At 53.8% G+C, this 26,980-nt stretch overlaps 1 protein-coding gene across 1 annotated transcript in view; it reads left to right on the top strand.

Moving 5' to 3' along the window:
- Positions 1-26,980, top strand: part of PITPNM3 (PITPNM family member 3) — a 94,033-nt gene that overhangs the window by 38,758 nt on the left and 28,295 nt on the right. The window contains exons 4-6 of the mRNA XM_058560007.1: positions 9,139-9,186; positions 25,146-25,222; positions 25,646-25,881. Of these exons, the coding sequence (XP_058415990.1) occupies positions 9,139-9,186; positions 25,146-25,222; positions 25,646-25,881 (361 nt within the window). The remainder of the gene's footprint in view (positions 1-9,138; positions 9,187-25,145; positions 25,223-25,645; positions 25,882-26,980) is intronic.

The raw sequence follows: 26,980 nt of genomic DNA, 5'->3' as shown, positions 1-26,980 counted from the left end.
AGGCCTCACTATTTCTGGTCTGCTAAGGATACCCCTTCTTATTTTACAGTGCTACCAAAGATTAATTCATAGAAAAATATTTAATGTCATAGTCTAGGGACTTGGGGCAGGAGAAGAAGGCTGGATCATGTTACCAGTTTACTATCTTTGTCCAATCCTACTGTGATGCTTCTAAAATAAAAATCCAGAAATATCATTCTGCTATGGAGCTGGCAACTAGGTCTTCATTGCCTGTAGAATGAGGTTTAAATCCCCCAGGCCGGCATGTAAGGCCATCGCAATTTGGTTCTAGCCTTCCTTCCAACAATTATAATTGTCCAGGGTTAGTAAGTTCCTCATCACTACAGGGAGCAAACAACCCTGGAATGGCTACCATGGGGGACGTTATAAGGGGGCTGCCGGGTCATTGCTAAATCTGACCGTCTCAAGGTTATCTCTGCTCTCGTGTTCATGACTTCCGGCCACACCTCCCCTCCTTTCCCGTTCACCCCGTGTTCTAGCCAGATGTCCAGGGGCTGCTTGCAGGCCCTTGAGCCCACTTGAGCTCGTCAGCTTCCTGCCTTTGCCCCTGCATTTCCCTTGATTTCGTCTCTCGCTCTTGCAATCCTGTGCACTTCCTTAGGGAGCCTCCCTGATACCCCAGCCTCTCCCAGGCCACCCCCTCCCACCCAGCACAGCCTGCTCGGACTGTCCCCTGCGGTGCTGACTAGTCGGCTTACAGTTGTGCCTTTCCAGGTGTGTGCTTTGCCTCCCTTTCTGAACCTGAAGCGGTGAGGGGCTCTGGGAGTATTCACGCACTCCCTCCCTCACTTCTGCATTCAGCACACGTGCACTGATACTCACTCTGTGTCAGACCCTGTGCCGGTCAATGTTGGGGACACATTGATGACTCAGAAAGGGACTCAGAATTGATCAGCTCCCAGACTCCAGGGTAGGGCAGTCACAGTCCAGTGAGCTAATTGCTCTAACAGAGTGGAACAAAGGGCAGAGGGATCAAAGAGGATGTGGAGCATCAGCTGAGATAAGAGGCTCTAAGGAGGCCTTTCTGGGCTCTGGACAGACCCAGGAGGGTGCAACGGGCAGGGGCAACCGCAGGTGCAGAGCTGTGGAGGGAGATAGGAGAAGGTAGGGAAATTTGGGGAACCACACGGAGTTCATCTTGACTGAAGTTGGGGTGCAAGGTGTTGGGCTGGGGGATGGTGAAAGGGATGGGAAGGGCTTGGAGAAGAAGTGGAGTGGGAAAGCTGAAGATGAAGGCCTTGAATGTCAGGCTGAGGAGTTGGGGCCTTCTCAGGAGTGCCGCGGAGGATCCATGGAATAGTTTAAGCAGGGGAGTGACAAGCCACTTTTTAGAAAGATCATTCTGGAAGCCAATGTAGAAGATAACTGGAGGGGCCGGGGAATGAGTGTAGAGGGGTTGCGATGGGCCGAGTAAGAGATAATGAGGGCAAATCTTGACCCTGCAACTCAGCAGAGTCTCAATGTTTGGGGAGCACCCTGAGCAGGGATGGGGCAGTGCTTCTCAGCCCTACTGCATGAACCGGTTACTAGGCTAGGCCAGAGCCTGGGTAGGGCTCCCAAGGCCTGGAAAATCTCAAGACTTCAGCTGCTCCCATCCCTGCTCCATGGGGTCTACCCAGATACTTCGTGGCCTATCTGGAGAATTCCCAGTTCCTTCTTCCCCAAGGCCTGGTCTGCCTGACTTGCTCCCCCAGCAGCCACCCATCCTTCCCCTTGGAGGCAGGAAGATGCTCCTGTCAGCTGTTTGGTGAGAGCACTTCTCTTCTTGGTTACACATTTTGCTTCTCTTGCTCTTGAGGAGCTCACAGTTTGTTAGAAGGGGATTGAAAAGAGGAAATATAAAATCACAGGAAGCCACTGGCTGGACTTGACAGCATCTTCTTAGAGGAGATGATGTGGCTCAGACATGCAGGGCTGTTTGAGTTTGGGAGAGGCAGGACTAGCGGGCTGCCCCGTTCCCAGCCTCTCTGTGTGTGTAGCCCATCCTGTTTGCAGAAGTTTCTGGCATCTTCTACATTTGAAGAAAGCTCCAGCTGATGCGAGGCTGTGGGGTCTCATTGAGGCAGTGGCTGAGCCAGCTGCACATCTGGTTAATCACCGTCATCCTGGGAGCCTGCTAATCAGAAAGCCGGGTCCACAGCCGATTCCTCTGCCTGCTTTCTGGTGGCTGCGAGGGAAGGCGGAGCGGGGCCGGCCGGGGCTGGGCAGGGGAGGCCAGCTTCCTGCTGCCGGGGCTCCACACTTTCCTTCTCGAACAGCAAGCTCCTTCTTGCCCAGGTCGGTGGCCTCACCAGCCCCTGCCCCTTGGAGGCCTGGCTCAGGCTTCACTGCGGAAGAGACTGAGCCTGAGGATGCACCAGTCAGCCAAGCCTCTGGACCCTTCTCCTCAGCACCACTTGTGAACACCCCCTTCTCCGCTCTCCCTGCTCCCCACTCCTCAGCCCCTGGCTTGTCACAGCCTTTGTCTGCCTCGATGACTCCCTTCTTCAGGAAGCACTGCCCACGCTGCCTGAGCCATCCCAGGCAGCCCCCACTCTAGAAAGTCCCCCCTCCATAGGAGACAAAGGTGAGGAGGAGCCCTCAGCAGAGTTGGGGTGTCAAATGGGACCAGATCTAGACCTTGAGTAGGTGACTTTATCCTGCTGAGCCTCAGGTTCCTTATCTGCGAAGAGGGCCTTTTGGCACAGGTGTGAAATCTCAACCATTTCACAAGTGGGGAAGCACGGGGCACACCAGGGACAGCCTTTCCCGTCTACACAGCTGAGCCCACACTCTCAGGATTGGCTCTTAACTCCCTTCCTGACGTCTTCCTTCTCCCCATCTGATCCCCGTGTGAATCCTGTGCACGACGAGCATTCCAACCACACTCCCTCCTGGCTTCTTCCGGCCTCTGCACCCCTGCTCCCAGCCCCCAGCTTTAATGACCCGCTCCACTTCCCCACCAGGCATTAGCGCCCATTGAAATCCTGCCCAGGCTACATGTCACAGTTTCTTTCTGGTAATGAACTGTCGCATGGTATCAGCATCTCATTAACGGTCCAGGTGAATCGCTGCTGGGGCCTGGTATGAGAACATGGTGGTCATGAATCGGACCTGCCCGCCCCTCAACCAGATGCCTCCCCTTCCCTCAGCGTCTGGCACAGAGTAGGCACCCAAGAAACCCCGGGGGCGCTTGTGTTGTCGTCAGGGCTTGTGACCAGTGCTCTGAAGTGTTTGTGGCTTAACGTTCTGAATTCTGAATAATTTTATCTTCAAGTCTGTTTTGTAAGTGAAGCCTGATGGGACAATGAAACATGCGCTGGGGCCTTGGAGCTTGGTTCATGTGTGGTGCTGCCTCCCGCCTGCTCCCTGCCTCCCAGGATGGGTTGTTGGCCTCCGCTCTTCTGACCTCTGGCTTCCCAACCCTGCCCAGCTTCCTTCTCCCTGCACCAGCCCATAGACGGCTGCTGTCCTTCCCCACGCAGGGGCCTGGGTGCAGGGAGGGTTGGGGTCATACCCCAGAGCAGCCGTCCCTTCCCCGGGGCTGGCAGTGCCACAGTGCATTTGGTGGGTGATGCAGAAAGAGTAAGCCTCTCATCCACCCCCATCCTGGGGCCTGGTGGATTTTGGTGTGGAGGTTGCAATACTCTTGGGGGTCACCTGTCTGCCCTGGGTTGGGGCAGCAGACCCGCTGGAAGGGTAGATGCATGGCCCGACTTCCCTGCTCTCGGTCATGGCACGGTACATGGGTGCAACGGCTGGTGGGAGGGGGAACCTGGTAGCTGGTGGCTGTGTGCGTGTGTGCCAAGTGGAGGAGTGGGGCCCCCAGGCGCCTGTGAGGGTCTGCACTCACCCCTCGAGTATCTCTGTGCATGAGGGAGCACAACATTAAGTAGCAAATAAAAAACACCATGAGAGGTCGAGAGAGAGTCCTCAGGATAAAGGAAAACACTTTATATTTTAGTACCATTCACAGCACTTTTTCTTGCTTTTTGAACAAGGTCCCCTGCATTCTTGTTTTGCACTGGGCCCTGCTAATTATGCAGCTAGTTTGAGGTGCAGTAGAAAAGGCAGGAGACTGGGGTTTGGGAGAGTTACTAAGCCCCTCTGCCTATCCAAATCTCAGCTTTCTTATCGGTAGATGGGCTTCCTGCCCAGGGCTGGGCCCTCCTACATCCCTGCTCTTCCTTGTAGGCAGTGTGCTGTGGACATTGTCTTGCTGGCTGCTGGGACTGCCTTGCCCTTTCCTCTCCCTGAAGCTCAAATCTAGGCTCTGCCTCACGCTGTTCCAGGGTCCCTCGGGCAGAATGAATCTCTCCCTCCTCCTCTCTCATCTCACCTTGACTTACTCACCTCCGCATCCCCCCCAGCCCCCAGCATGGTGCTCAGCAGACAGATAGAAGGTGTTTGTAAATGAATGTCTTAATCTCGATGTTAGGGCCCTGTCCTGCTGGGTGGCAGGAGCTAACCTTCCCTGTGGGCCTCAGCTGACGCTCACACACATACTGGTCTTTGCTCCTGACCTACGCATCTGACACCGGGACTTCCTCGCTCAGTCTGCATCTGTGCTGCTCTTGCAGCCTGGGAAGCCGTCTGTGGCCACCTCATCATGCTGGCGGGGGACTACTCTCTGAGGGTGCCCAGGCCTCTGTCTCTGTCTGGGTCCCTCTTGCGCACAGGCTCTGGGGAGCACTGTGAGCCGCACACGGAATTAACCAGTGAGTCTCTCCTCGTGGCTCTACCTGCAATTGTGATGGCAGAGACAAGGTCTTGAGCCAATTGTTGTAAGTAAATAAAATAACAATAAGAGCAATCCTCACTTACTGAATGCTTACTGTGTGCCTGGCTGTGTGCTAAGGGCTTTGCACATACTATCATTGGATATTCACACTAACCCTTGAGGTAGGTACCACTGCTATCCCCATTTTATAGATTAGAAGACTGAGGCACACCGAGGGTAAGTAACTTGCCCGAGGGTATACAGTCAGTAAATGAAGGAACAGGGATTTGAATCCAGGTGTTTAACCATAATTCAGTACTACCCAAGGGCTTTCAGTACTTGTGGGGTCCTTAGAGAGCATTGGACACGTACTGTATTGTGGGAACGAGGCCCAGAGAGGGAGAGTGACTTGCCTCAGGTCACACAGTGAGTCAGTTGGAGCAGAATCTCAGCCTCCCAACTCCAACTGTATGCTCTTTCTCCTCTTTACTCTTGCCTTTGAGAGTGCCCAGGGGCCCTGACCCCGTGGAGGAGGGAGATGGACTAGGATTCAGGCACAGGAGCTGTGAAGGCAGTGCTGGCAGGCAGGGGGCTAGGGAAACAGGGTGATGGATTCCGGGGGATGGCATCTGGGAAGGCTTCATTCACATGGAAGGGAGTCGCACATCAGCCCCTGGACTGTTGGTGGGGAGGCGGCAGAGTTTCCTAGATTGGAGCTGCCCTTGAGTTCTTTCTGCAGGGGAGGGAACAGGGCAGCTTTTCATAAGGAAGGGCTTTCTGGGCCCCCAGGAGAGGCCTGGAAGCAGCTTCTCTCTGGGAAGCCATGGATTTAATTTTTTGGGGAACTCAGAGTTGGTCAGGAAGCTGGGGGTGCCAGGCCCGGTATCTGTAGGTTCTGCCAGCATGGTCAAGTTCAGAAGAGACAGTCCTACCTGGGCAGCAGGATCCTGCCTCTAGTTAGAGTTTTCAGGCTGGAGGCATGACCTCTACATTGCTTACCCCAGGCCCCAGACCCCAGTCCAGCCATTTTTGTGCTGTCCCTCAGGACACCTCGCCCTGGGAAGCAGAAAAGGCAGAGCTGGAGGACCCTTCGGCATGGTAGAGTACCACCTTCTATTAGTCAGATGCGAATAATTGAGACCCAAAACATGGTGCAGCAGAGCCAGGGCTAGGACTCCTGATGCCAAGGGGCTCCCCCTGGCTGCAAAGCTTTGGGGGGCTCAGACAGAACTGTTGACTGATTGGCTCTCATTGGGCTGTGGTCTGGTGAGCTGAGGACTGAGGACTCCACTTCTCAGATTCCAGCCTCACTGTGGGTACAGGGATGTCAACTTATAAGCAAATTTGCTTATTTTACCCCCAAAACGAATTTATTCGGGAATAGCCAAAGAATTGCAGTTCAGGAGATGCATGCTATGGTGAACTATAGGCAAATCTGGAAAACAAAGGAGTGGAGCTGCTTTTTTAGAGAAAAAGGGGGAGTAGGGAGGGACTGTTCTAAAGGAAAGTCCATTGGGGGAAAGTACCCGTTCAGGGCGGCAACAGCTTCTCATTGGCTGAGTTGCGGCATTTCTCATTGGCTGGGCTGTTGCCGGGTGGGAAGAGAAATATTCCTTCAATAGTAAAGTAGCTCTACTTCCTGTGGAAGATACAAACATAGGTCTCTTCCTGTTTGGAGTAATCAATGAGGTATGATAGGATGTGAGAGCTCTGACAACAAGCCCTCCTACCTCCAATTTAGTTAGGGTTTCTTTTATTAATTTCCACAGGGAGCTTTCTAGCTCCTGGGGGTTCTGCGTAGGTCCCTTTCTGAGCCTTCCAGTCAGGAGGGGTGGGCTTGAGGAGGGCATTCAAGAGGGAAGGGAACTGGCCTTTGCTGAACCTGAGCCTGTGCTGGCCCCTGGGACCCAGAGCTACCTTTGAGGACAGAGGTTGTGAGAACCAAGGCTTCTGGGAAAGAATCTAGCCTTCATGGAAGGGGTGGTCCGGGGTTGGTTTTCAACCCGGCCTGCAGGACACAGCGGGTTCGTCAGAGAAAGGTAGAAGAGCAGAGAAAGGTGTGCAGGTTGTGCAGGTTCAGAAACTGTGATTTGGCTGGTGGAGGGTGAGCGGGAAGGGATGGGAAAAGGCTGGGGAGGTGGGCAGGGGCCACTGTATGGAGAGGCTTGCTTGCCAGGGTCAGAATTCAATGATCACGAGCCGCTGGACGGCTTTAAGAAAGAGAGTGGCCTGGGCATGCTAGCTTTGGAAAGATTCATCTGGTGAAACCAGAGGCACGGAACAGACAGACAGATGTAAATGCCAGGGAAGTGAGTATCTGTTGAGAACAGCACTCACTTCTGCTGCGGGTGGGTGTGTAAGTGGGATACACACCTCACAGGAAAGCAATCAAGCAGTAAACATTAGTGTCACCGCCAAATAGGGGTCCTCTACTCGCTGCAAAGGCCACAAGCCAACAGTCCAGGGGCAAGGTGGTAGGAGAGAAAGGGTCTTTTATTATTACAGCTTGCCAGCAAGGGGGAAGATGGCGGACTGGCATCTGTAAAGAACCATCTTAAAACTACAAACTTTTGAAGCAGTTATGTAGGGCAAATGGGCTGAAAGAAGGGAGGTCTCAGAATGCGACCATCTGGTGGTGTAGTCCTTGAGACGCCGGATCATCCCTTTTCCTTGTCACCAGTGACGGATACCAGCACAGGGCTCCTTCCTGGAGGTCGTTACATTCCTGAGAAAACTTAAAGAACAAAGTTACTGCCTTATCACAATAGGGAGGTCTATGTATATATATAATATATATATATATGTGCCAAGGTCGAGAAAGTAGCAGAGCATGCATTTTGCTCACAAGCAGGTGTGGACTATGTGCAAACTAAAGCATTGCTGACTCAGAAAGGGGGGGGTCTTGAGGGTCACGGTCATTTATAGCTCCAACATGGTTCCCTTCTACAAGATGGATTCCCTTATGCTAACCTATGACTACATATCTATCATAGCTATTTAAGCAGCGCTAACGTTAGGAGCCTTAAAAATGTTCCTACCCTTTGACCCAGAATTCTCCTTCTGTGGACGTATTTTAAGGAAATCACAAAAAAATGCAGAAAGAGCTTCAACCACAAATGTGTTCATTGCAGCAGTAATTATAATGGTGAAATTTTGAAACTTTCCACCAACAGGATAATTTTAAAGTTAACCATGATATATCCTCTGGATGGAATATTATATAGCCATTGGAGTGATGTTTACAGAGGTTTTGTAAGTTTGTTGGTGAACCATTTATGCTTCGACTTGAAGTACAGAAGGTGTATTGTGTGCTTCCTTATCATTTATGATGCCTTCCATGAGCCAGCCATTATCTGTTTTTTGGGAACACAGAGACAAATGACACAGTCCCTGCCCACGAAGAGCTGATATGATCTCAATGAGCCCCAAAAATGCGTATAGAAACAAGCCTGGAAGGAATGACATAGAGGGATCAGTAGTTTTCTCAGTGGTGGGATGATGAGGAGTCTTTTTTCCTTCTTTATGTTTGTTAGTTTTCCAAATTTCCAATAAGGAGCTTGTATTACTTTCATAATTATAGAAAAAAGCTTCTCATTAAACGAAAGAAGCTATTGCAATAGTCCGAGGAGATAGGGTGGAGTTCTATATTTGGGTGGTGAGGGTGTGTGTGTGTGGGGGTCATTCATTTATTCATTCAGCAAATTGAAAAGCACTGTTGTGGGCCTGGGGACACACTGGTGGACAACACTGGGCAGTCTAAATCTGGTGGAGAGGGAGCAAGTCATGAAGAGAGAAGGGGGCGGACCCTACAGCTCTCTGTGACTGACTTGTGGGCACGAGGGAGGGAAAGGGTCGTGGCCGACTCCCAGGCTGGCAGAGAAGGTGATGCCTTCATGGAGGCGGGAACTTGGGAAGAGGGGCAGTTCCAGGACCCGCAGTGGGGTCCTGGTGAGTGTGAGCCACCTGGGAAGCATCCAGAGCCCATGTCCAGGAGGCAGCAGGAGATATGGGTCAAGAACTTAGGAGACAGATTTGGCAGTTGTCTGCGGGACGTGGTGTTCAACGCTGACTGTCAGAGGGGAGAGTAAGTGTGTAGAGAAGGGTGACAGCAGGTCAGCAGCTGCTCTAGGAAGGCGGGAGGAGAAGAGGCGCCAGAGAAGAAGGCCGAGGTGAAAGGTGGCCAGGCCACACATGCCCAGGCAATGGCGCCAGACTCCATGCTTGTCTTGCATAAAGAGCCAAGAGCTGAGTGGGCAGGGGCGGGGCAGGGCCTGAGGGGGTGGGAGATCCCTCTGCCCACCCCCAGATCCGGGAGGGGGCCAGCTTGAGAGGAAGAGCCGCAGCAGCCACAGCTGGCCTCCCAGTGTCCAGCCAACAGTGATGGGGAGTTGGCTCACGTTTCTTTTCTTTTTCTGCAGGAGAAGGGAGCGCGCCGTGCACGTCTAGCATCCTGCAGGAGAAGCAACGTGAGTTAAGCCTGGCCCCCAGGGTCTCTTTCTTTCCCCTTGGATGCGTCCAAGCTTCTTGGGCCTGGGGCCCCCTTGTCCACTCAGAGCCCAGAGGGTGGTGGGATCTTCACCACCATGCCCACAGCGGGATTGGAGGGTCTGGGGCTGCTCTCTGCCCCCTAAACTGAGCTCCTCAGCTTCTGAGTTCTCACGTGCTGGGGAGCTCGGGCGTCAGAGCCAGGGTGAGGGGCCTGGGGCTGGTGGGCAGAGGGCGAGCCAGGCAGAGCAGATAGGGTCGTGGAAAGCCTCGTTTGTTGTTTGCGTGTGGAGAGAGAGAGGATGGAATGGGGAGCAAGCCCTCCTGAGCCTTTGAGACCATCTTCTTCAGGTGATAACTTCCAGGAACCACAGAAGGTGATGTGGTGATCAAGGTCAGAGGCCTCTCGTTCAAGGCTGTGCTGGGGTCATGAGTCTTATATCCCATCACTCAGAGGCCATGTCTGCAGAGCCCATGGCCTGTTGTGCTTCATGTCATACAGGCTTCTCCAGGTTTCCTTCTGCCTGTGTTTTCTCAGGGGACTGAGCACAGGACTGGACCCAGGAAAGACTTGGTAAAGATGTCAATTTGCTGACACAGTGACCTCAGATGTCTTCCCTGGAGGTTCTGGGTGAACCTGGTGGGCACTGTCAGAGCCAAATGTCTTTGCCTTGGGCAGTACTGAGTTTCACGTGAGGCTGGGGTTGGGGAGAGGAGTCTGTGTTTGCGGGGGAGGGGCGTACGCTCAGAACTTGCCTTACTTCTCTCTCCTGCTATTTTGATCTGTGGTTGCAGCTTTGGGGGGCTCAGCCCACTCTGCCCACCCCCTTCCCCGGCTGAAGCCTTCCTCCAAGCTCTTCCGTCCCTCAGCTGTGGGAGGAGTGCCTGTAATCCCAGCCTGCCCAGAGCCTGGGTCCAGCCCTGAGTAGATGCACAGGCCTCCCAGGAAGCTTCCTATGTTGCTAACATCCAGTGGCAAGTCATAGACAGAGCCCCCCCGGGGCTGGGAGGCGTGAGTGTCTCTGTCAGGGGCACCCCCAAGGCTCAGCCACAAGTATACTGGGCAAGGGGAAGGGCAGTTCAGAGAGGGGGCCGTTCCGTTTCCTGTGTCCTCATAGAATGTAAGGAACTGAGTTCAGCACGAGGGGAGCCTTGTTAAAACGTGCCCAAGGGATTTTAATTTACAGAGGTGACTGAGTGAGGACATGGAGAGATCAATACCATTGACAGAAGAATTTACTCTTTACATTTCCCAAGAGGAGGGGCACGCACTACCACGCAGGCCACAGGGGAGACACCAGTTCTTGCCAGGAGGCAGAAGGAGCTCGGGGAGCACATGGGCCAGTGCCTTTGTTGTGTTTTTGTGGAAAAAGCAAGGCAGGGCACAGGAAACAGCTTAGGTCTGGCTAGTCTGAATAATGTCTCGGGCTCTGGGCTATAGAGGTGGTCTCTAGTTGTTGGTACCTGGCCCTGGGGTGATTTAGGGCAAAAGGAGTATTAGCTTGGTGTGTGAGAGTTAGATAAAAGCCATGGTTGGAGGCATGGACCTGGGATTGATTGGTTTGCATATGAGAGGCCTGTTATGGTTGGTTGTTTATTATCTCTAGGAATTAGCGGGCCCTGGGAGGGGCAGTCTCTCCCTGCCCACTAGGCCCCCCAAGATGTCAAAACATCATAAAATAAAAAACATGATTAATACAGAGGTGTCGACACGTTCCTCAGGAATGTGAGAGAGGGAAGGAGCCCAAATCTTTCCTTCGGGGCCTCTAGGAAGAGGAAGCCACAGCAGCCTCAAAGTGACAAACACAGCCCCCCGCCACGGGGCTGTCTCCGTGATGCCAAACCACAGCGCCGTTTCCACAGTCACAGCTGAACTGACCAGATGTCTGGTGTCTTTTGGACCTGGTTGAAAACAATGCATGTTTAACTAGACACAAAGTTTTTTTTACACCATGGTTATAGATTTTAGTCAGAATTATGTTGTTAAAGCCTGTCCAATTCTGCTCCTTAAGGCTATTCTTATTTAGTAAACAAGAACAGTAGATGCACAGAAGAATTTTGGAGCTGAAATGGTCCTTGAGGCCAGTGATTTCCAAGTATAAACCCAACGTTTTTGAGAGTGAGAAAAGCAACAAGACTGTAATGTATTTTTCCATAACGTTGGATGCATTCAATAGAGAGGACTGCCTTTTATTCCACAATTAACATCCTGTCTACAAATTTTGGCGTTCAGATACTTTTTCTTTAAGAAGTGGTGATGGTAGTTGATGGTGATTTGTTTATTTTTAATCCAAAATTGGCAAAATAAAAATCTATGACCCTGAATAAAAACAGAATAATAGCCATGCCTGACATTTATGAGGTGCTGTACTGTTTACAGTATACTTCCATGTATATTATCTTATTTAATATTTCCACTTGGTTTGGAAAACCTCACTAACAACAAGGTGGGAGGTGGTACCAGTTGCTCTGGACCGGGAATCAGAGAGTCCTGGGACTGTGCTATAGCATCTGAGCTTTTAAGGTATCGGGCCTGGGTTTGAAGCCCAGTTCCTTCACTTACTCACTGTGCCGCTTTGGGCAAGTTATCTAACGTCACTGAGCCTCAGCTCACTCAGTTGTGCAAAGACGACCATGATGTCTACTGCCTAGAGTTGCTGAGGGGTAGAGATACTATACGCGGGTGCCAAGGTCCACACCTGTCACACAGGAAGCATTTAATGGGTCTCACTTGTTGGCTTTCGGATGAGCCTTGGCCACGGGTACACCTGGTACAGGATCTCACCATCTCACAGAGCTCAGTCTTTTCGATGCTTTGCTGGTCCTGTGGCTGCTCTGTTGTCACTGTCACGGAGGTGTTTCCTCAGGGGTCTGAGTCCCCAGGTAGCCCTCCTGAGCTGGCCATTGAGCACCGGCCTCTGGAGTTGTGAGGGCAGGGAAGGAGGCCTGCACCTGTCTCTCAGCTCATGTGCAGGCGTGAGGTTGCAAGGCCATGGCTGGCAGTGGCCTTGGCGGGGCCTGTCCTGGAATCCTCCCTCCCTGGCGGGTGTGGGGCAGCCCGGCCTTCATCCTGTGGTCGCACAGGCGGCCTGGCAGCCTGCTGCCTCCCTTGTGCTTCTTTGGAACCAGACTTGAGGAACTCCAGGGAGCCATTGTGTGTGTGGCTGGGTGGGGGCAGACGAGAGAGCGCCTCAGCTGGTGGGGTCGGGAGACCTGTGTCCCTCTCACCGATTTGCTCTGCGGCTTCAGCTCCTGCCTGTGGCCAGTCTCCCATCCCGTCTGTACTTGGAGTCCCTTCTAGGCTGACATTGTAGCCATCTCTGAGTTTCTGTTGCTGCCTCTTTATCTGGTTTCCCTTATCTGCATGTCTTGCTGTTCTGCCGTGTTCATGCTGCTCCATGCACAGCAGACATTCACAGAGCGCTTCTAGCGCGCCTGACATGGTGCTGGGTGCAGGGACTTGGGAAAATTAGCATCTGCTCGTGGAACCTCTCTCCTGTTCTTCTGTCCAAAGTGAATGGCACCATTTTCCGCAAACTCAACCTAGAAACCTGGAGATCCTTCTAGATTCCTCCCTCTCCGTCATCTCCCAGAGCGAAATCAGACCACCGATAGCATCCATTCTACCCCAGCAGAGCTCTCGACACCTCCACCCTTCTCCTCCAACACCCCCGCCCTGTCCTTTCTCTAGTTGAGGCCACCATCTTCTCTCTCCCAGACCAATCCATCCTCCTGCACACCGGCCTCCATGCCTCCAGTCTTTCCCCCTCCAGTCCTTCCTCCAGAGTGTCAGAGAGACCTTTACAGGAGGCAAACGTGTCCTCACGGCCCCCTGATGCCCTCCAGTGATTCCTCGCCAATAAAGGATGAGCCTCACCCGGCATGACCCAGCTGCCCACTTTTGCCACCTGCTCTCCCCCTTCCTTCCACACTGCCTTCTAGAGGGAGCGTGCAGACTTGAAACACAGTTTTCTCAGAAGCTGGTTGGAAAGATTGAGCATTCTGTCCGTCCCGGTGGAGGGGACTCAAGCAGCTCCCTCCACAGCAGATGGTAGGAAGGACTTGGGGTCCCAGAGTGATTCTCTTGGGACCCAGCACTGTTGGCCCCTGCCCTTTCTGCCCCATTCACCGCTGCTTGGATATGGGAGCCCACCCTTCCCTCCTGGGACCTGCCACATCACGGAGGAGGCGGAGGTAGAGCTGTGGGCTGGGTGGGCACAGTGACGCTCCTTCCTCTGCTCCGCGCCCACCCCCAGTGAGGAGCATGGCCCTCTCCCAGGAGACCGTGGCGCCTCACCCTCCCGTCCCCTCTCTCTTCCCCTCTGGCAGCTCCACGGTGTGCAGGGCACTGGCCAGGCCGTTCTATCTGATCTTCATGATGACCTAGCAGCTGGGAAGAGCTGCAGTCATTACAACTGTGTCACATTGAGAAAACGAAGACTCAGGAGTAAATAACCTTCCAAAGAAGGCACTCAAACCCAGGTCTCCTCCCTCAGCCATCTCCAGAGCTCTGTCCTGTGTCTTGTTCGAGCTCCCATTTTCCTGCCGTTTCTCCTTTCCATGGTCACTCCAGGTACCTGGGGATGTATCCCATTGTCCCCTGTGTCACACAGGTGCCCCCTCAGGAGCAGCTTCGCTGAACCTTCTAAAACCTTGGGGTCCAGGATGTGCACAGGACAGGAAAGTACGAGTTAGAAAGCCTTCTTCTATCTCATCCCCATCTGGTATTGGGAGGCAGATTCCCTGGGGCAGGAGGACTGACTGCTGGGCCCTCGAGTTGAACCCAGACCGTGTGGAGTACAACGTGACCTGACACATGTGACCCAACTCGTGGTTGTCAAATGGCTTTCCCAGGACCAGTAGCTGGCATCAGGTGTGGGGGTGGGGCCAGCAGGTGGCCCGCCAGGTGTGGGGAGGGTCTATCCGTGGCCATGTCTGCTCATAGAGTGAGTGCTCAGTGGGACTCTGAACTTCTTCTTGTCTCTAGACCAAGACCTGACAATGGCCCAGACTGAGACCCAATCCTGGCCCCAAACTGACCCCTGATCTTTATCCCTGACGGAGCCTCTAGCCACCAAGGGAACCCTGATTTGTACCAGGCTGTGTCCTGGCTCTGGTCCCTGGTCCTAGACTGAGCTTGGATTCTTGACCATCAACTGTCAGACAAACCTGTGTGGTTGTCCCAAAGGGGCAGAGAGAGAAGATGGGGACGCTCAGCATCATGGGTCCCCCCCGTGGGGATGTGGTGTGACCTCCCGTGCCGCTGCCTAGCGTCGGTGACCAGAGGAGCAGCTCTGGATGTCCAGACCAGCCACTAGGGGGCTCCCCTCCTGTGCGCCCTCGGTCCCGTGGACTCCCACCAGCCCCACACGGGCGTGGTGCAGGAAGCCCCTTGCCCATGGCTGGCCTCCCGCTCCTCTGCCTGGAAACTGGTGTCTTTTCCTGGCCTGTGTGGGCAGCTTGCTGAGCGCAGCTGCAGACGGGCTATATTTAGCCGGCTTTAATGAGCTCGGGGTGGCAGACATCCACCTTGGGAGCACTTTTCTTGCATGTGTATGTGTATGTCTGTGCTTGGCATGGTCCCTTCTAGTGTGTGTGTGTGTGTGTGTGTCTGCATATGTGTGTTCACATGTGTGCCCATGCATTTGTGTGTGTGCATTAGCGGGTATGTCAATGTGTTGGTGCATTCATTTACAGGAAGATAAGTATGTGCTGATGTGAGTCTATCTGGGTCGTGTCTGTGCTTTGCTGGGGACACGTACAGCTTCTGACACTTATTATTCATTCATCCATTTGTTTGAAAAATATTTAATGAGCGTCCTTTTTCTTTTTTTTTTTTTTTGGTGAGGAAGATTTGCCTTAAGTTAACATCCGTTGCCAATCTTTCTCCCTTTTTTTTTGCTTGAGTAAGATTAGCCCTGAGCTAACGTCCATGCCAGTCTTCCTCTATTTTGTATGTGGGTTGCTGCCACAGCATGGCTGACGAGTGGTGTAGGTCCACACCCTGGATTCGAACCCATGAACCCAGGCTGCTGAAACAGAACGTACCAAACTTAACCACTATGCCACAGAGCTGGCAGCTTAATGAGCATCTTTTATATGCCAGCACTTTGATAGTCTCTGGGGATAAAATGGAGCAAAACCAAACCCAGTTCCAGCCTTTAAAGATCTTATAGTCGAGGGGCTGGAGGAGGGGAAGTCAGAAATCAAATAAGCACAAAACTGAGAGTATTAGGATTAGTCCCAGGAAAGAGGGCCATGGTGCCTTTGGGGGAGGAGAGTAAGAACAGAAGGCCACCAGGAGCGGAGAACACTGAAGTTTCAGGGGGAACTCTCTGGGCATAGGCAGTGTGAAGGGTTCAGGCATAGAGAGAAACGTGTGCAAAGGCCCTGTGGTGACAGGGAAATGGGATGTTTGAAAACTGTCCAAAGGACTGTGGTTGACCTCAGAGAGTGAGGGGCGACTGGTGGGAGAGGTGGACACAGAGAGTGGGGGCTTGTGGGCAGACCACATGGGGCCTTGATCAGGATGTGGGAAGCCAGAGGAAAGGACAGTGCGGGCTGATGTGATAAGATTTTTGTAGAGCAGTTACAATCTAGTGTGTGGTTCCGTCAGGGCTCCAGCAGGATAAGGAAGGTTCACCAAACTGCATGAGGGGAGGAGAGTCTAGGAGAGGGACTTTATTCACCGGTTTAAGGAAACCCACAAGGCACAGGGCCATGCCCCGGGCTGTTCCCATCCCTAAAGACAGCTGCGTGGAGAACCCCTCCCAGCCCCGCAGGAGCTGTGACCTTCAGGAGAGGGACCGACCTATGGTGACCCAGCATGGAGGGAGCGTCACTCTCCTGGTTCTCCTCGGTGCCTTCCACTGGCCGAGCCCAACCGGAAGCAAGGGAGCCTCAGCCTTGGGGCAAGTGGGGCAGGAAGGATGGAGGGTGGGTCTGGAGGGGCGCATGGACACCATGCTGCACAGTCCACTGACTCACACGTAAGAGGACAACCTTTTCCTTTATTTCTCTATAAGCCAACTTATGATCTTGACTCCGCATACCCGCCCAACTGTGCTGGTGAGAGGCTCCCCTCTGTGGTTCCGGGGGCTTCCCTCTTCCTCATTCTCCTGCTGTTGTCCCAAAGCCTCCAGATGTCTTCCCCAACACCCTGGTGGGTGGATGTTGTTTGTGTGAGTGTGCGTGCATGCGTGTGCATGCACACATGTGCAGGGAGCACTCCGTCCAACACTCGTGAGCACCGGGGGGCTCCGGCCCTAGCCTGGTGCTCCTTTTTGCCCTGGCCTGCCGCTCCTGGCCTAGGTCCAGACTCCCTGGGGTACAGGGCGGCCGGGCCCTCTGAAGCTGTCCTCCATCCTTCTGGAGTTGCGAGGGTGCCTTGAATTGGGAGGGCACCCCGCATCGGTCTCTCTTCTCCCCACAGCCTGGGTAGCAGGTGGGATCTCTTTTCAGCCTGAGGAAATCTCTGTCTCCTCAAATCCTTTTTGACTAGTAACAAAAGGGCTTTTGGAAACAAAAGCCAGGAAGCTCTGCCGCAAACCTCCCCAGAGGCAAAGACGCCAGAGCAGGGAGAAAATATAAATTAGTGTCTCAGAAAAAAATCACCCTGCAACAGGCGCTTTGAAAAATCCTTATTTTAATCTGTCTTTTGAGTAGGTAGCACATGGACCTGGTATAAAATTCCAAAGGAAGAAAAGCTGACGAGTGTGCCTCCCTCTCCTGTCCTCCAGCTCACCCTGTCCCTCTCCCCAGAAGCAATGGTTATGACTGGTTTCTTATAGACCATTCCAGAGACATTGTCTGCATACAAGAACATCTCCATGAATATTCATTTATATATGTTTTTATATCTATCCCCCACAGATGGGAGCCTACAGTGCTTTCCACTCTGCATCTTGCTTTTCTAAGATTAGAATAGATCGGGGTTATTTTACTATCTCAATACATTTAGAGACGCAGCACTCTTTGCAATGCAGTGTCATATTTCACTGTGAAGTAATTTATTTAACCAGTCCCCAACTGGTGGACACATAGGTTGCTTCCTGTCTTTTGTCTATATTATAAATAGTGCAGCGATGGTTAGCATTGTACACAGGTCATTTTGCACATGGACTTGCAACAGCTGGGTCAAGGGTGTTTTGTATTTTGAGGTTGTACTGGTTTTCACTTTCCCCAGCAGTGAACGAGGAGGGCTGTTTTCCCACACCCTGGGCGGCCTGGTGTTGATAATTGTTAATCTGAGAGGTGAAAAAAAGGCGTTTTAGAGTAATTTCAGCGAGCAGTCCTCTAATTTAGGGTTCCGAGATTGAACACCTCTTCCTATGTTTAAGAGCCGGACCCGCCCCTTTTCTAGAGCCCACATTCATTTTGAAGGGATTACCTTTGGGGGTGTGCAGGTCGGAGCGTGCTGTTTCTTTGTGCGCTGACTTCCAAGCAGGGCAAGGGGTTGCTTGACAGGGGTTCCTTAGGGGATAGGGCCCCAAGGCCCGAGCAGCTTCCTGCTCCTGATAACAGCCTCTCCTTCCTTTCCCCCTCCCTGCCAGGGATCACTCTGTGGGGCAGGCTGTGGAGTGAGGCATTTGAAATAGTGGAGAACTCCCCTTTCTTACTCTCCTCCTTTGTGGGGCCATGCTTCAGGAAGATGAAAGAGCGCTGGCCTGGTGACCTGGGTTCAAATCCCCACCCCTTCACTGACGTCCTGAGATAAATCACTTAACCTCTCCAAGTCTCCATTTTCTCATCTGTAAAATGGGGAGAGCACCCGACCTCCCAGGATGCATGTGAAGATTCCTAAGACACTGGATGAGGACTGGAAACTCAAGACACATCTTAGGGGGGCTGCATGTATTACAGGAGACTTGCCAGGATAGGGGATGCCAGCCCTTCCAGCATCACTGTGTGGCAGCAGGAGGATCTGGAACCTTCACTGGGCCTGATTCAAGATGGCAGCACTCCCGATCTGAGCTGGGTTCTGCCAAGAGGAGCTGCTTCTTGGAGCTATCCCCATGCTCACTTGGGTGGCCAACAGCATGTTTTCAAGAGTCAGGATCTGGGGCCCAGACCCTAGCAAGTGTCAGGCCTTAGTCTGGGCTAGTGTCTCCGTGGGAAGCTAATTGACCCACCAGGGCTTTGGCCTTATTAGCCAAATGAATCTAGGCTGACATTATTGGATTCTGACACTGAAAGGGTTAAGGAGTCACAGGAGGGACCTCAGCATCTAGGTCCCCCAACCCTGGGTGGAAATTCCTGCCCAGCGTCCCTGCTAAGGGGCCACTTACATAACTTGCTTTTATAAACTCATGAAAAACTCGCTGCCTCCAGGCCAGCACGGTCATTTGTGAACTGTTGTAAACGTTTCTGAAGTTGTGCTGAAACTTGGAACTCTCCAGAAACCGCCCCACCCTCGTTCATCCCGGCTCTGCCCTCTGCTCCCATGACCCAAACACGGCTCAGCAGGGATTTGCAGGCAGCCACTGTGTTCCTTAGAGTCTGCTCTTCTCCAGGCTGGGCCCTCTTCCACAGCTTTCCTGCTGGGTTACTGGGCTCTAGACGTGCTCTCAAAGTGGCCCTGGGCTGCAGGGGCAGGGCAGGGACGTCCCTCCTTCCTCTGGACTGAAGCCTCTGGTGCACGCAGCCTTAGAGGCAGAGAGGTAGGGTTGGCAGTCCCTTTACCCTGGCTCAGGCGATTTGCTGCCTTTGGTAATAATATCTAGGCCTGATCTTTGTCATGTGACCTGGCATTGATCATGTGACCCTTGGGTCTTGCGTGATCCTTGCAGGCACGTGCTGTATCTGATTGTCTTGATGTTTTCAGCCCTGACACAGTTTGGGCAACAACCAATAGAGTAGGAATTGGCAAGTAACGTCAGATTGGTTTTTTTAACCTGAACGCAGGATCTTAATTCACTCATCGTGCTTCACATCTATTCTTTCCTTCTGCAAGCGTCTCTTTTCCTTTTCACATTCCCTCGTTAGCCTGTCGGCTCCCAGAGGGCAGGACAACGTGTCTCTGCATTTAGTAAAGTGGGGGGTGGTGGCTTGTTTAAAATGTTCTTATCATAAGCATGACACGTGCTTGCATTGTCTAGTCAATAGGTGTATTCATAGTTTTAAACTATTTATGGGTTCACTAGAGAAAAATTGGAAAATAGAGAAAAGTAGAAAGTGAAAAAAAACATCACCCATTGTCTCACCAGCCAGAGAAAACCACTTGTGAACATTATGGTGTGTTTGCTTCCCATACACGGCCCCCAACCCCCCCACCACCCCTCCACCTAGACTGTTGTTTTTCACAAAGTGGGGGCAGGGGCGCTGTGGAGGGGTGGCCTGGGGTCTGGCTGGGGAACAGGTGATGGCTTTTTAATTGTGCTCTGTGGAGCCCTCAGGGGCTGCCTAGGGGCAGGGGTGGGGTGGAGTAAGGAAGTGGGGCTCTGGGCCCCCCAACTTGCTTCAGCCAGAGCGGGGCCGCTTTCAGCTGTTTTGCAGAGGGGGCTCCTAAGGGAAACCACACTGGATAAAAGATTTCACTGTTTTCAAAAAGTTTTAAAACCATCAGACAGGGGCCCCTTCTTTCCCCTGCTTGATGCTGTCCCATCCATATCCTGCTGTGGGCAGGGCCTCGCGGGATGCTGGGATGCCATGGAGGCTTCTCGCACTGGCCCCAACTCATTAACCCAACTTCCTGAGCTGCTGCTGTGAGAGCTGCGGGTGCCCTACCTGGCTTGTCATTCTGCCGGTGACTCCCTCCTTCCCAGATGCCCCAAGTCCTTGGGGTTCCCACAAGTTCCCAGGCCAGTGACCCTACTCAACAAACGAGGAGTTAGGTTGGCAAGACACGTTCCAAGCGAATCTATTAGAGCTGTAGGCACCGTTGCTTCCTTTCCTGAGGGCTCCCAAAACGCTGGTTTATTAATTTGCACGAGGCCTTGCCTGGGAGTAGACAGCAAGCTCCCCAGCTGGAATCAACCACTTTGAAAATCCAGGTGACATTTGCTGCTGGGTTCCTCTTCCTTCGTCCGCAGTCCCTCAGAGCAACTCACCAACCATGCCCGCAGCTCCCGTCAGGGGCGTGGGGACCAATTCTGCTGGGCTCGGAGGCTGGGACCCACACAGGGCACCGTCTCCTCATGCTTGGATTCAGAGACTCTCCAACCGCCTTGGTCTTAAGAGGGAACGTAGGCCGACCCCCTGATTTTGCGGTGGTGTGGAGAGGGCGTCCAAGGTCACCCTCCGACTAGGGCGTTCATTTCCCACCCCAGGACTCTTTCCATGGCCTGTTTCCTCCTGTGTGTGTCCCTCTCCGTGTGGGTTTACCTGGGGGTCTGAGCCCATGATGGCTGCTGAGTGAAGCTCTAGATCTTCCCAGATTTTCCCAGGTATGTCTCCTGTATCCCACATCAGAGCAAGATAGCACAGCCATTGGGTTCATCCAAAATATTTGTGTGTTTATGGCCGTGCGTATGCTTCCACGTGCCCATGGGGAATTAGATTGGAGACTTTGGTAGGTGCTTCTCAGGACATGCCCCACGGTCTCAAGCTGGGCCCCGCTCTGCTCAGTTGACCCCAGGGTTGACTAACGGAGGTGAGGGTGACTTCAGGGGCTGGCAGGATGGAGGGGGAAATTGAGTGGTCAGCTTTAGCCAGGGGACACCCCCAGCATCCACCCCTTGTGGGTCCCAGCAGCTGGTGGCAAGAGAGGTGGAGAGGTGAAGTCGGATTCTTCAGCTAAGCCGGGTGACGCTTTGCTTAGGGTGACGAGTGTGAGGGTGGTGACCTTGGCTTTTGTCTCAAGAGCAGTGTGGCACATCGGTAATTAGAAGGGATGATCACGATTCGTGCCTTTCCAAGGTTGTGATTAAGTAAAAATAGCCTCCATTCTTCAGCCAGCAGGAGGAGCTGTGGTGAGCGGGGGGCCCTTGGTTCCAGGGGCAGGGCTGGCAGGGGTGCTGGGAGCAGGCGCTGGCGTAGCTGGCCTGCCTCAAGCTTGTCACCAAACGTTGTCACAAAAACAGCTATGGGCTCTCCCCACCGCAAATCTGGGCACCGTAGGGACCCTGCCTGAATAGGGCCATGCAGACAGAAATGAATAGGAAGTGGGAAGAAATAGGCAGCCTGATAATGAGGTCCTGGGCTCCTGGCATGTGGCTCCCCACCACCCAGGACCCCATGCCAGCAGCTCTTGTCACCAGAGGCTGTGGGGTAGCCTCTGGAGGCGGAGCCATAAAGCCCAGGCCAGGCTGTTCTAGAACTCCCAGAGGCTCCTCTTACCAGCTCCCCTGGGGACTTTTAAGAAATGCGCTACCCCTTGGATGATGCTTCCCTGAGCCCGATTTCTCCCAGGGGGTTAACAGCATAGACACGTCTCACAGACCATGTGTACCCTGGGATCTTCATCTGCAATAAGTTTTCACAAAAATGTCATGCTAGGCCCTGACAGCTGATAAATCCTGCTCTCAAGGGGTCCCCAGTCTGATAGGGAAATAGACAAGTAACCTCACAGCAGTGAGCCAGGCCCAGCTCGGCATCATCTCTGCCTAAGTAGATCTGAGAAGGCTTTCCAGAGGCGGTGACAGTAGAGCAGGGTTTTGAAGGACAGGTAGGAATTTGTCAGTCTGCAAAGGGAGGAAGGGCTTACCAGGTGGCGGGCTCAGCATGAGCAAAGGCGTGGAAGAGTGAAAGAGCTGTCTTGTGGTTGAGTCAGAGCCAGTGGCCTCAGTTATTGTGGTGGGAATGTCTGGTTCTTGGAAGAGCAGACCCCTTGTTGGCAAGGTACAGGCAGGGGGTGCCTCCAGGCTGCCTTTCTGCTTGTCTGCTGTGAAGTCTCTGTGAAGACTGGAGACGTACCTTCCAGTGGGGTAACTCTGTCTCGCTCAAGGGGCCAGAATCTAGATCTGGCAGGCAGATCTCCCCTTTCCCCTCTCCCAGAGCAAAGCATTTCTGGGTTTTGTGCATTGCAGGGAAGCAAGGCTCCATCCCCAAAGAGCATGGGAGGCCAGACTCTTTCCCTTGGCTAGGGAGAGAGTGAGGGATGTGAGGACAACCCTCTCAGTCTCCCATCTCCCAAGCCAAGAACTGCCTCAGCGTCATTTGCAGCCAGGATGCGGTACTGGTCCACGGATTCGATGCCCAGAACATCATGCGGGCCCCAAGGGAGCTGACCGCAGGCAGATCAAGGATGAAGGTGCTCCTGGTCTGTGTCATCAGTGAGGGCGAAGGATGCAGCCCCCTCCTAACAGAGGGCATGGTGCCTGGGAAACGGCAGGACCCTCCTGTCTTCCCAGTGACTTATTTATAGTCTCGCTATGGTAATTTGTATAATTTGTGGCAATCACAGTATTTAATCCTGTAATCACACTGCACGCGGGCACCCAGCCCGCCGAGGCCAGGAGCCTGCCAGGGCTCAGGGAGGGGTTTGGGGGAGGGGCAGGAGAGTGTGGAGGCAGCTGTGTCCCCATCAGCCTGCGGGCCCATCTTGTCAGGTGTGGCCCTAGCTCTGTGCCCCTGCCCCCATGCATCCTAGTAATAACAGCAACAACAACTAACGCTTATATAGCACTTACCGTGTTCCAGGCCCTGTTCTAAGCACTTTGTGTATATAAACTCATTCATCCTCATCACCACTCTACGAAGTAGCTACTATTATTATCCCCATATTCCAGATGAGGAAACTGAGGCATGATCACACAGCTGGTAAGAGCTAACATTTGAACTCAGGCATTCTAACTCCAAAGTCCATGTTTTCAGCCAGATCCCTCCCTCCCAGCCCCAGAGGTGAGGGGTCTTCTAGGCTCCATGCCTGTGACCTCATCCTTGCCCCACTCCTGGTTCTTCCTGGTCTGACTGCCCCAGAGCCGCCCACACCATGAAGTGTGGCTGCTTCATGCTGGGGAAGCCACACTCTGCTTCCCTCCCGGGCGCTCTCTTTCCTGCTAGCAAACTGTTTCACGTGTGGTGGGAAAAGGATTCATGGGGGCAGACCTGGACTTCAGTTCAAGGTGCCCATTATCAATTTGTGCTTCTGTTTCTTCTCCTGCAGAATGGGGAGTGTCACGTCCACTTCCCCGGGAAGCTGTGGAGGTCGGGATGCTCGACCTTGTCGAGCATCATCTTCTGTTGGGTTCATGTGCCAGCTCACTCAGTCTTATTAGTTGTACAGCCTGGGGCAAGCCACCTAGGTTTTCTGAGCCTCAGTTTGCTCATCTGTAAAATGGGGCTAATAACAAGAGGACCAATGCTCAGAGGGTAATCGTGGGGACTAGATGGGATGAGACATGTACAGCACATCGTCCTGGGATATGAGTGCTCGGTAAAACTGAGCCATCTTCTGTTGTCTTTTATTACTCTCCTGTCCTGAGGGCAGGGCCCAGGTCTCTTCTAGGCGGGGTCTACAGACTGTTAGAAATGAGGCAGCAGAGTCTGAGCCACTGGAAGGAGCGTTACTAAGTGCTGGGCAGAGCCAGGCCTCAGAACAAGTTTTTCCTCCCTCTCCTCCAAGCCAAACTCCTCCATCATCTAGGAAACGATTTCCTGTCTATGTGGGCAGCTGCTCCAAGCTCATAAAGTAGTTACCCTTAGACCAGGGTGGTGTCTGTGAGCACAGGATAGTTTGGAAATGCACTTCCCTGCTAAGAAAAGCTTCTAGTTTGGAATTCTTTGCAGACGCACCCTCCCCTGGGGCTAGTAGTGGCTGAAAGGATGTTGACTCAGACGCACCTTGGCCAGGGTGCCCACCCACGCCTACTGCAGGGTTGCCCAAAAGGCCCCTGGGAAGGATCCTCCCCAGGTGTGACTCCTAGCGGGGTGCGGCAGGCTCGTGGCAGAGGTGGGGGTGGAGCGTGAAGAAGGCAATTGCCATCCTTGTCTAGAACCGGCTGCTTTAGGAGATAAATGAGTTCCCCGTCATTGAAGGCAAACAAGTGGTTCACAGTCTAGCGGTGAGCTTCAGCCACACAGAGAAAATAGCATCCTTCTCCTGGGGGAGAAAGGAGAGGAGACGAGGTCAGCTTGATGGAAGGGAAGATTTCTCAGGGTGGCAGTCCTCATCGGGTGGACGGTGAGGGGGCCCTCTCTCCACCCGAGAGTCCAATGCAGTGATGTTCAGGAACGTAGGTGTTAGCTCGGGGTCGGCATACTTTTCTGTAAAGGGCGAGATAGTAAATATTTCAGGCTTTGCGGGCTGTGAAGACTCTGACGCTCAGCTCTGCCACTGTGGCACCAGAGTCGCTACAGACAATACGGAAATGAAAGAACCCGGCTGTGTCCCAATAAAACTTTACTTACAAAAACTGGCGGCAGGCCAGATCTGGTCCATGGCGGTGGTTTACCGATCCCTGTGTTAAGAGGAACGAGAGCTCGGGCGGGGCTAGGTGCCAAGAAGCGCCTCCTGGAGGAGGAGGTGGCAGCTGAGAGAAGCAAGGCGAGCATCCTGGCAGTGGCTGGCGTCACCCCAGAGCTGTGGGTGATGACGAGTGTGGTCCCAAATGCTGCCTTACCTCTCTGAGGGTCCCCCACCCTTGGACCAGGTCCCATAATTCAGAGCCTGGCTATCACTCTGATAGCTCTAGCTGTTTTCAGACGGATGCTTGGCCCAAATTTCCGCCCGTAACTGGAAGTGGAGGTCACCAGATGACACCCACACTGTCGCTGTTGTTGGTGGAAAAAAGCAGGGTAGTTCCTTTCTGGGACACCCCTCCTGGCCTTGGGGATAGCATCCGCCGTGGCCTCACCCCGCTGGTCGTCCTTTCCTTAGGAGGAGAAGGTTTCAGGGTGTGTTGATTTCAGAGGCAGGGGGCTGGACGGAGTGACTCCCTAGTTCCGGATGCTATGGTTCCAGCTTGCCATAAGCCCGGGCCTCGTGCCAGCTTGGCCCCAGGGAACATCCACTTGCCATGAGGGAGGCCTGGAGACGCTGAGTTTCCTCTTCCCGCCACAGGAGAACTGTACCGGGTTTCCTTGAGAAGACAGAAGTTCCCAGCCCAGGGAAGCATCGAGATCCACGAAGACAATGAGGTGGGCTGGGTTTCTGGGGGTGTCTGGGTCCGCCTCTGGGGTCAGGATTTCAGGAAGAGCCCTAGGCTGGTAGACAGGCTGCCTGGTTTTCACCTCGCTCTTCATTTGACTTGCTGGGTGACCCTAGGCAAGTCCCTGTCCTTCTCTGGGCTTCTGGCTCCCCTATGAACAAGAGAGGCCTCTTGGCACCCTTCCTGCCCTGACTTCGAGGGGCTTGCCCTCCTGGCAGCTGTGCCCCTCACTCTGAATGCACAGGAGGTCCCTTCACATGGGGGCTAGAGAGCTCCCCGACTTGGAGCTGAGATGGGCTGGGCACAGTGCCTGCTTCTCCAGCCACAGTGCCCTGTGTGTGTGATCCTCTGTGTGCACCCCTGTGCCGGCTTCCTGCTGCGTGTCTCTGATCCCCACTGCCGTCCCTCTCAGGAAGGCTGCCCGCAGCGCTCCTGCAAGACGCACGTCCTTCTGCTCGTGCTGCACGGGGGGAACATCCTGGACACGGGCTCAGGGGACCCCTCCTGCAAGGCGGCCGACATCCACACCTTCAGCTCTGTGCTGGAGAAGGTCACACGCGCCCACTTCCCCGCGGCCCTGGGCCACATCCTCATCAAGTTCGTCCCCTGTCCTGCCATCTGCTCGGAGGCTTTCTCACTCGTCTCCAAGTGAGTCCCTTTCTGCTTGTCTGGACTGGCTGGGGTGGGAGGGGACTGAGTGGAGGGGCGGCCCCTCCCATGTGGGTACCTGGTGGGCAGGGGGTAGCTGCCAAGGCCTCTCTGGGATGTCAGATCCTGACAGACCACGAGCATCACTGGTGCACCAAGTCCTCTGCTGGGCCCCCACGGCAGCTCCCCTCCTGTGCTCCACGAGCTCTGGTCTCAGAGGCCCAGATAAAGAAGCTGAGGCGTTGAGAGGTTAAGCAATGGCCCCCAGGGTGACCCAGCGAGGGGAGCCAGGAGTCAAACCCAGGCAGCCTCACTCCCGAGCCACACGATTAGAGCCCAGCAGGGGTGTGTGCTGGGGTGGAGGCGCGACGCTGCACAGTGGACACCCAGAGACAGTGCCGGGGAGACTTCCCTGAGGAGGTGACTTTTGAGTGTGCTTTGAGAGTAGCATAACATGGTTAAGTGTGTGGGCTCTCTGGTCAGCCTGGGTTTGAATCCCAGCTGTGTGACCCGGGGAAGTTGTTTAACCTCTCCCTGTCTCAGTTTCCTCATCTGTAAAATGGGGATAATCATCGTAATAACTACCTCCGGGCATTTTTGTGAGGATTCTGTGTGCTGGTGTATGGGAAGCCCCTAGCACAGCAAGGGGAGTCCTGGTGACTCACATCATCACCCCGGAGGGGAGAAGGCACTCCCTCCGTTGGTTGGTGGACATGGGCTGGGGAGGGAGATGTCCCGACTCCAGCAGAGAACCCGGTCGGCAGGGATGAGGCAGCGTGCTCACCGGGCCTTGGTTCTTCATCCCAACCCGCCCTCGTCCCTGTGGGTGACAAACCGGGACCCCAGGGGCCCCTGCAGGACCTGGGGGCCTCTGGGAGATCCAGCCCACTGCTCCAGGACCCGAGGGCTCCGGTGCCCCCAGGTGCTGCCCGCTTGAGCTAGCCGAAGGTGGGAGCCCTGGCTGCTCACAGATGAAATGGGCATGTGGCAGATTGCTGGGACTGGGAGCCAGGAAGCTGGAACTTTCCATACTTAGGGGTGAAAGGGAGGCCGGCGGCCCCTCTAGCCTGCCCCTCTCCCCTGTTCACGTCGACACTGC

Source organism: Diceros bicornis, chromosome 18 (genome assembly GCF_020826845.1).
Source record: "Diceros bicornis minor isolate mBicDic1 chromosome 18, mDicBic1.mat.cur, whole genome shotgun sequence".
In the NCBI taxonomy this organism is placed as follows: Eukaryota; Metazoa; Chordata; class Mammalia; order Perissodactyla; family Rhinocerotidae; genus Diceros; species Diceros bicornis.
Note: the sequence above shows the minus strand (reverse complement) of the source record. Positions and strands in the feature narration are given on the sequence as shown.